We start from the raw sequence: 9160 nt of genomic DNA on the forward strand, positions 1-9160 counted from the left end.
GTGCAATGAATAAAAAAATTTGTCTCACGGATATTAGGGGACGAGAATGGTTTGGTATTAGTATAGTAGTAGCAGTAGTAGTAGTAGTAGTAGTAGTAGTTTTTATATTATTATTATTATTATTATTATTATTATTATTATTATTATTATTATTATTATTGTTTCAGGTTTGCGGTGATACGATCCTTGGAGTGCTTGCTTGTGCTTGGAGATATTGTAATACACTTCGCACATTACTGTTCATTCAGGTAATGCACAATATATTCTAATAATGATAACATACAGCAGCAGTGATGATGACTACGAGCCATCATATAACACGGATCCCATAGAAAGTCGGCGTGAGAAGTCGAGAGAAAAGCGAAATCGTAGGAAAGCACAATGGGCTCGCAAAAGAAGAAAATTATTGCAAGAGAAAATACCAGTAATTCAAGGCATTCGAGATCCGCTGCTGCCCTCAGAAAGCGAAGAAGAATTTTATAGAAATTATAAAAGTAGTGTTCATGAGTTAACAGACAGCAGCGACCCACCTCTATCTGACGCATCTATGGAACAGCCTCCCCAAACCCTTGACATGTTAAATGGCCCCAGCAAGACTGATTCTGCAATAAGTAATGTCACTAATGTGCTACATGGGCCTAGTCGCCCAGGAAACAGCGAGTTGGGCCTTGGCCCTTGCGAGACCTCCGATGAAGAGAGTATTTCAAAGCTAGAGAGGCTAGAGGGACTGATCGTGCATGACTATACCGATAGTGATGAACACTCTGACAGTGTAGACGTGACTGTACTCAGACGAGATGCTCCAGGAACATTATGGGATGAATTACGAACCATTCATTTCGAATGTAAGTTAACGCGAGATGCTACAAACAGAATATTGCGTGCTCTGTCTAAATATGGAATAGGATCATTGCACACACTGCCACTTGACTGTAGAACCTTAACAAGTATAGCTGGGGGCGCGGCAATGGGCAATGGCATTTTTACGCGTTCAGGCGTAGAGTACTATTACTTTGGCGTCGAAAGCCAAATAAAATCGATACTAAGAAGGTATCCCTTACAAGTAAGATCACAGTTAAAGGAGATTACTATCTCCCAAAACTTAGATGGGATACCTTTATTTAAAAGTTCTGGTAGTCAACAGATCTAAACCGTTGGCAAGCACTCATAACGTCGTAGCCAGCACCAGTTCTGGTGGGAAGGTTAGTATATGCTAGCTGTTTCACTTATCCACTTTCACTTATCAACAGTTGTGCTATAATGATAATAATATTGATAATATTAAAAATAAAACATTTCAAATCAATCACTATCCAAACACTTTAATTGCTACCATTCATACCTTTGACCGTGTCCTGGTACAATACCTGTTGCAACATATTACAATAGGTAATTAATTATTAATTTCCTTACAGCCTAGATACTCTCTCTTCGACTTTCTAAGACTACGGCCTCAGAGCACCCTGACAGTGCTATCAAAATGGATCGTTAAGAAGTCATCTTTGAAAGGCAAAGAAAAAGAGTTAATTCAGGACTTCAACAAGAAAGAGGCAGATTGTTCATTTGTGTGCTGGTATCCGCCGCAGCAGGATTATGATTGCAAGTAAGGTTTAATAAACAATTATATGTTCACGTCACACACACACACACACACACACACACACACACACACACACACACACACACACACACACACACACACGTACGTACGTACGTACCAGCTATCAGAGCTATAACGTACACTTAATTGGCAGTCACAGCAAAATCCACGGGATAGACACTGCATGTGTGTGTGTGTGTGTGTGTGTCTCACACGTGACCCCGCGCTGACCTCTAGCTGGCCTTCCCACTACTCCTTTTTTCCTTTCTACTCCTTTATTTCTTGCCTCTTCTTATTCCCCTTTTACCTTTTCTCCCTTCTTCCACCATTCACTTAATATATTTCTCATTCACTCTCCATTTTCCGCGATCGTGTGTGTGTGTGTGTGTGTGTGTGTGTGTGTGTGTGTGTGTAGATGGATAGAGACATAAATAGACTGATAGATAAAGTCTGGCATAGGTACCCAATCTATTTCACTATTTTTTTTTTCCAGACGAATCGCCACACTCATCAAAAACGACAGCAACCCTGGACCACATTGGCTGCCTGAACCAGGAGTCATCTTTGGCCAATACAAAACTTATGAGGAGTGCCAACACGTCGTCGACGAAATGGTATCAAGTGAAAATGTCGAAAGTCAGGCTTTGGCGATGTTGCGGCAATGTGATAAGGAACAAAAAAGGAAGGCAAGAACGATGGAAACAAATGCAGAAGAAACTGCTAAAGAAAAAACTGCAGTACGTCCAACTGAAAAAGATGTGAGTAATGGAGAGAACTAGTATGTGATTTTTTCCACTATAGCATTTCTTTCACATGGCCTATTTATGTACTCTCACCCCAACACACACACGTACACACGAGGAGCAGCATATGTTTTCTATAAAACACAGGAAGACTACTTGTCGAGAAAAAAATAGACTCGCTTAAATAGATTCTAGGGTAATTAATTACGTTTGTGTTTCTCATTTTGCTTATTATCCAACAGCCTGGTACAGCTCACGAAACTGCAAAGAAAATACATGCGGAGGCCCCGCTTGGTGCTACAGAGGTAGACGAGAGGCCGGTCGTCAGATCACCTCTGGCCATTTCTCGGCCCGAGAGGGAGGACGTCGTCAGATCACGTCCCCTGGCCAGTTCTCCGACCGAGAGGGACCTGGTCGTCAGATCACCTATGGCCAGTTCTACGGCCGAGAGGGAGGTCGTCAGATTACCTCTGGCCAGTTCTCAAGATGTCAACAGAGCTGAAGGCAGACGAGACGCCATTGACGTCTTTAGAGCAGATACACCCAGTACGTCTGATGAAGAACCCAGTGACGTACAAGTGAGTCTTGGGCTATTTTATACTTAATTTTTTTGTACAAGTCTTCGAACGTAAAACCATTACCCATACTCATTCTTATATGTCCTTCAAGACCTATACGTCCTAGGTGCCTTTGGAGACCCATGAAAACAACTTGTAAAGATTACTTACCTTAAAATTAAATCAGTCTGTAATTTTTTTTTTCAGTTATCCAGTACACCTACTTGACATATGCCTTTCTCTTCAGGTCCTGCCCGAGAAACAGCTGCCACAACAAATACAAGAAATTTTGAATGTCGTACTAAAACATGTAAGCAAAAAATTTGAGGAAGTAAGCAAAAAATTTGAGGAAGTGAAAACTTCTGTGGATAACCTTCAGAAACAGCTGCAACCAGTACTTCCAGGACCTTCGCAGCGGGTGACTGACGGTGAGACACCTCTCCCTACCGGATTTGTGCCTGTCCTTCCAAAGGACCCCTATGAAGTGCTAACATACTTCGGTTTTCCTGCTAGCACACCCGACAGTGTAAGTATTTTTTATATATTCGGTCAGGTTTTGCTATTAAATAAATAATTATATCATTTTTTTTTCCAGCGGTATCTACATGTAATATATAGAGTAACACTAAGAGTAACAAATATTTAATACTTCGCTAATATTGCATATTCAACAAAGACTGATCTAACTTACTGGCTATAGTACGTTTTCCTGTCGTTACTGCAGTTAACTGCCATTGAGTGTGAATGGTTTTGCTAGCTGAAGTGCTACATATAAAGTTATATTTCCTAGTTTCAAATGTTGTTCATTTAGGTGCATCTTTAATTACTTTCCTTCATAATTGTTTTGCAGCTCGTATCAAAACACAGGCACTACTTTCTTGGCAATGCATCGACAGAGCCAATGAGAACTCACCGGTTGGCACTGAGGAAGGCATTAGTTCAGCTATGCCCGTTGCCCAAGCCTCAGTCGGGAAAAGGTGGCCTGACCCCCTCCATCCGCCAACTCCTACATTATTTAGCACCCAGAGATGTCTGGGTGCACTTCTGTTTGAAGGGCTACTCCAAATCTAAGAGAAATATGGAGTCTGAAATGCCGAAATTTGTGCGCATGATTCAGGCGACAATGAGCATAAAACGCCAAGTCGACGAGTCGACGGTGAACGCTCATTTATCGGAGGCATTAAGGAAAGAAAGTGACAGATCAGGCTTCCGTAACACGGCGCGACCCAAGAAAACGACAGCACCAAACACAAGCACACCGTCCACGTCGGACGTACCAGGAACGTCAGGGCATGGGACTGGTCAAGACGAGGGAGAAAGTGACCCCGATTATATCGACAACGATGCGGAAAGTATCGTACCGCTGTCGAGTGGTAATGATACCGACAGGGCTACAGATGAACGGTACTCGGACGATGAAGAATCAATCACTGAATAACAAAGTATATATAGATACTGAGTGAATAAAAATATATTTTTTGCCCTGATGTAGTTCTTTACGTGATCGATGTAATCACAGTATAATTCCACCTTACATCTTACTAACTAAGCATGTTCTCATACTTAATTAACAGCTTAAAAAATATGTAACTCTCTCTGCTATATAATCTATTATACATGTACGCCACCTATCATTTACTATTTATTTTCTTTACTAACATATGCTAATCGCATGGACTGTAATTTTGTTGATGACGGTAAAAGCTACATTAAGGGTAAAATATATATATATATATATATATATATATATATATATATATATATATATATATATATAGATATATATATATATATATATATATATATATATATATATATATGTGTGTGTGTGTGTGTGTTACTATACTCATTAATACACAGACCAAAACATGCAGGTGTATATGGAACAATTAATATTGAGTTATATTTAGGTTCCTTATGTGTACGTTATGCCAAGGCAAGCAAAATAATTAACTTTCTATATACATATATGTATGTCAAGCTAGGGTAGTGCTGGCTGCAACTTGAGTTTAGAATTAGAAAGTTGTTAATAAAGCTGTCAAAGTTACGCACGCCAATTAACTTGCTTTAATTACTGTACGTATACGTACGCACCTTATATATACACTGAGATAGTAATGAACTACATGAAATTACAGGTACAATAAGATATTACATTCTGTTTTCATACTGGTGTGTATATATAAAATAAAAATGAATGGACGTCGTCTTCACACGATTCTCAATTAATATCCCCATGTAAAAAAAAAAGGGAAATAAGAATTTAAAGGATTTAATAGAATTTATTAGGTAAGTAAATAAAAATAATTGGGTATGTAAATAATTATTTAATTAATATTTTGAACAATTAATAAATGCGGTCACCTGCGGACGTTGGCAGGATTAAATAATAATAATTAATAATAATAAACGGTTTATTTCATGAAGTACCAGGCAGCCCTAGAGCTGAAAATATACATCAATGGAAGATGAAATGAAATGAATGAGACAAATGAACAAAGTAGTATGATCGAAAATAAAAAGGAAAATAGAAATAACAATAATAGCAATAATCATAGTAAAGATAATAATAATAATCACGATAATAATCACGATAATAATAATGATAATAATAATAGTAATCATAATAATAATAATAATAATCATAATAACAACAATAAGTCCTAATGAAAAATATTTACAAAACATACAAATTGTGCTGCTCTTAATTTGCATTGTTGATATATTTGACCATCATGGGCACTGCGCTGTTCTTATAGCGGTCAGTCCGTGCCCGTATCGGGGCAATAATGTTGTGGTGTCGCACTGATTGCTGAGGGCGGTTCACTGCGGGTGGGAGGATGTGTCTGTGTCTGGGCTGGTTGAGAAGCTTGGTTGCGAACCGGTGTAGTAGGGTCTCGTGACGGTGTTGTAGGCTGGTGAGATGGAGGGAGTCGAGGGCGTCCTGGTAGCTGGTGTAGTGAGGGCCCAGGATGATTTTGCAGGCTCGCTTCTGGATGCGTTCAAGTTGGCGGCGCTGCGTGATGTTGATGGAGGAAGACCACGCTGGGGACGCGTATGTCAGTTTGGGGAGGATGAACGAGGAGTACACACTCGCCAGCGCACACTCAGGGGCCCCCAGCGTTTTGAGTCTCCTCAGCAGGTACAGTTTATAGGTGGCAGATCTGGTGAGCTGGGAGACGTGCTCCTTCCATGTGAGTTTGTTGTCCAGGGTGACTCCAAGTAGTTTTGCTGATGTAACTACCCGGAGGGAAGTGTCGTTGATGGACACCACAGGGGGGCAACAGGGGCAGAGGAGGTGTTGATGTGTAGGAGTGTAGTTTTGGTGTCGTTGATGGTGACCATGTTTTGTGTTGTCCATGTGTGTAGGTTGTGTAGTGTTTCCTGGAGGTGGGAATAATCTGGGTTGCTGTTGTCAACTGTTACTCCCACTGTGGTGTCGTCCACGTACTTCCAGCGGTGGGGTGTGGGTCAGGGCGTCATTAATTAGGATAAGGAAGCACAAAGGGCCCATTTTGGACCCCTGAGGTACCCCGCAAGTAAGGTGTAGAGGAGGGGAGGCCACTCCCTGAAATCTCACCACCTGTTTACGCTGGTGCAGGAAATCAGCCAGCCAGGAGACCAGGTTAGGGTGAAGCCCTAGGTTTATTGCTTTGTTGATGACTGTGGTGTGGTGAACTAGGTCAAAAGCCTTTCGGAAATCAATAAAAGCGAGAGAAACTGATGTTTTGCGTTTTTCAAGATTTCTGTAGGCAAAGTCCAGGAGATTAATTAGGCAGTGTGTGGTGGAGGTTGACTTGATATTGCCGTACTGTTGTGGGTCTATGAGGGGAGCAAGATGAGTGTAAGTCCACTTGAAAATGAAGGCTTCACACAGGAGGCTGGGAATGGGGGTGATAGAAATAGGCCTCAAGTCACTCGGTGATTGAGGGGTGGTGGTCTTGGGAATCGGAGTGACATATGCTGTTTTCCAGTCAGCAGGACACTGACTTTGACGGAAGGAAGCGTTAAAAAATAGAGGCGAGGGGGGTGGCCAGCTCGGGGGCAAACTCCTGGTACAGTTTGATGGGGAGATCAGTGGGCGTGGTGGACCGCTTTGTTTTAAGTTGTCTTAGTGACCTGGCGACCTCATAGGCCTCAACCGTGGGGAGTGGTGATGGGGCGGGCAGGTAAGCTGGGAGTGAGGTCAGGTCCAGGCTGGGGAGGGACTGACAGATGGCCGAGAAGTGGAGATTGATGGCCTCGGCTGCTTCAGGTGGCGGGAGGTGAGATACGCCCGGGATGGAGGGGGCGCTGTTGTTGAGGCCACACAAGGCCTTAATTTTTTAAAACCATTTCCCAATGTTGGCTTGCTTAAGGCTGTGGATCTTTTGGGGGTAGTATGTGGCCTTGGCTCGTTTGATTTCCCGGATAACTTTGTTGCGGAGGGGCTTGTAGAGTGTAGGGTTGGTGTGGAAGGCGTAATTTCTCTGTTCAATGAGACGTTTTATTCTGGGTGTAATCCACGGGGTGTCTGAAGGGTGCACTCGTCTTGATTTTAGCGGGAAGAAGTGGTGGTAAGCTGCGGTAATTGTGCTGGTGTAGTTGCTCCATTTTTGGTGTACGTCATCCACTGTAAGGACTTCAACCCAGCGGTGGCGTGTTATCCATTGGCCGAACGCGCGGATGGCTGAGTCCGTAACAGGCCGGTAGGTCTTGGTGGCTGGCGGGGTTTTGTTGGATGTGGTAGGTGCAGGTGTCCAAAGAACTGACAGGTGTGTGCTGCGTCCCATGGGAGGGAGGGGCTTAGGGGGAAGGTAGTGGGAAGTGAGGTCAGTGAGGATTAAATCCAGTGTGTTTGTGCCGTGTGTGGGGAAATTTACTACTTGTGTGAGATGTAGCTGGTCCTCAATATCACTGGTGTGGAGTTGATTGAAGTCACCACAAACAACTACTTTTGCAGAGGGGAAGAGAGTGCGCTGCTGGTCCATTTCTTCGATGATGTGGTTGATCAGCAAGGTGGCGGAGGCGGCGCGGGGAGGGTAGTAGACCAGACAGATTAGTACCGAGGGAGCGAGTCAGGGGTGGTGGGGGTTGAGAGCCTGACCCAGAGGGTTTCCACACCCTCGGGTGTCTCAACGGGGAGTAGGCAGGGGTTGAGGTGGGTGTGGCAATAGAGCGCTAACCCACCGCCTCGTTTACCTCTTCTCAGACGATGGAAGAGCTGGAAATCAGTGATGTTAAAGAGCTCGGGTACTATCTGCCACGCCTCTGTGATGGCCACAACGTCAGCGCTGGTGGATTTGATGGTGGTGATGACTTCGTCTAGCTTGTTGTTGAGGGAGGTAACGTTGGAGAGTAGCAGGGTTGGCAGGTTGTACCACTGGCGAGGCACTTCGATGTGTTTGTAGTCCTTGGCATGCTTGGGTTTAGTATTTCTCCTGGTGGTGGTGATCACTGGTATGTTATGTGTCACTCGTGAACTTTTCCTGGCACTGCGGTTTTTAAAAATATGTAGTTCCTTTAGCTTCCGGATAACGTTCGCTGGGGGGTAGGCGGAGGCACGTCGTAGGCGGTATAGATAAGTAGTGTTGTATCTCACAGTAGAACACATCGCACTAAACACTAATGACGAGATGAGAGCAATGATGAAGAAAGTGGGTGTGGGTGAAGGTGTGAGAGAGGTCAACACCTGACCCGGGCTGCTCTGAGGAGCGCCAACAACCATGACCTCTTCGCGCGAGCGATGGAGGGTGTGTGTGACGACTGCGGATGCAAAATCGTCTACTAATGCGGACGCTAGAAGGATCTGGATGATTGCGGACAGGATATGGTCTCGTCCGCATCCTCCTAGTCGTATACAGAAACATCCGCGGCTGTGGACGTCAGAAGGACGTCGGTTTTACAACTTTTTGTCAGCAGGGTGATGTCTCGTACTTCTGTCACTGCTGCTTTTATTCTTCTTGTTGTTTGCTGTTTAAAGACACAAGGATCCAACATCATTGTTTTTCTCGTTGATGTTATTAATGCTGCTGGTGTTGCTGCTACTTGTCTTTGTATGTTATTTGTTGTTTGCTGTTTTCTTGATGTTCGTTTCTCTGCTTGTTTGTAGCTTGTTTGTTGTTTGTACGTTTGTTCGTTGCTGTTATTCATTTTGAAGCTTGCTCTTTCACTTCACTGGTTTCCTCGTTGCTGTTATTGATGCTGTTCTTCGCCGCCGGGCCGCTGGTTTAATATCCTGCCACTTACTGATGGTGCATCGCGGCCGCCGTGGTGTATTT

At 43.5% G+C, this 9160-nt stretch overlaps 1 protein-coding gene across 4 annotated transcripts in view; it reads left to right on the forward strand.

The window, feature by feature from the left end:
- The window catches only part of LOC126994324 (uncharacterized), a 5186-nt gene extending 576 nt beyond the window's left edge, over positions 1-4610 (forward strand). Inside the window, exons 2-7 of one of the 4 annotated variants that reach the window (XM_050853650.1) lie at positions 168-1202; positions 1416-1603; positions 2094-2358; positions 2586-2921; positions 3148-3426; positions 3751-4610. In XM_050853650.1, coding sequence (XP_050709607.1) covers positions 1107-1202; positions 1416-1603; positions 2094-2358; positions 2586-2921; positions 3148-3426; positions 3751-4338 — 1752 coding nt within the window. In that variant the 5' untranslated portion in view covers positions 168-1106 and the 3' untranslated portion in view covers positions 4339-4610. The remainder of the gene's footprint in view (positions 1-167; positions 1203-1415; positions 1604-2093; positions 2359-2585; positions 2922-3147; positions 3427-3750) is intronic. The other 3 variants (XM_050853651.1, XM_050853652.1, XM_050853653.1) reach the window with 3 other exon arrangements.
- The last annotated feature ends 4550 nt before the right edge of the window (positions 4611-9160 follow it).

Source organism: Eriocheir sinensis, unplaced genomic scaffold, assembly GCF_024679095.1.
Source record: "Eriocheir sinensis breed Jianghai 21 unplaced genomic scaffold, ASM2467909v1 Scaffold774, whole genome shotgun sequence".
Classification (NCBI taxonomy): Eukaryota; Metazoa; Arthropoda; class Malacostraca; order Decapoda; family Varunidae; genus Eriocheir; species Eriocheir sinensis.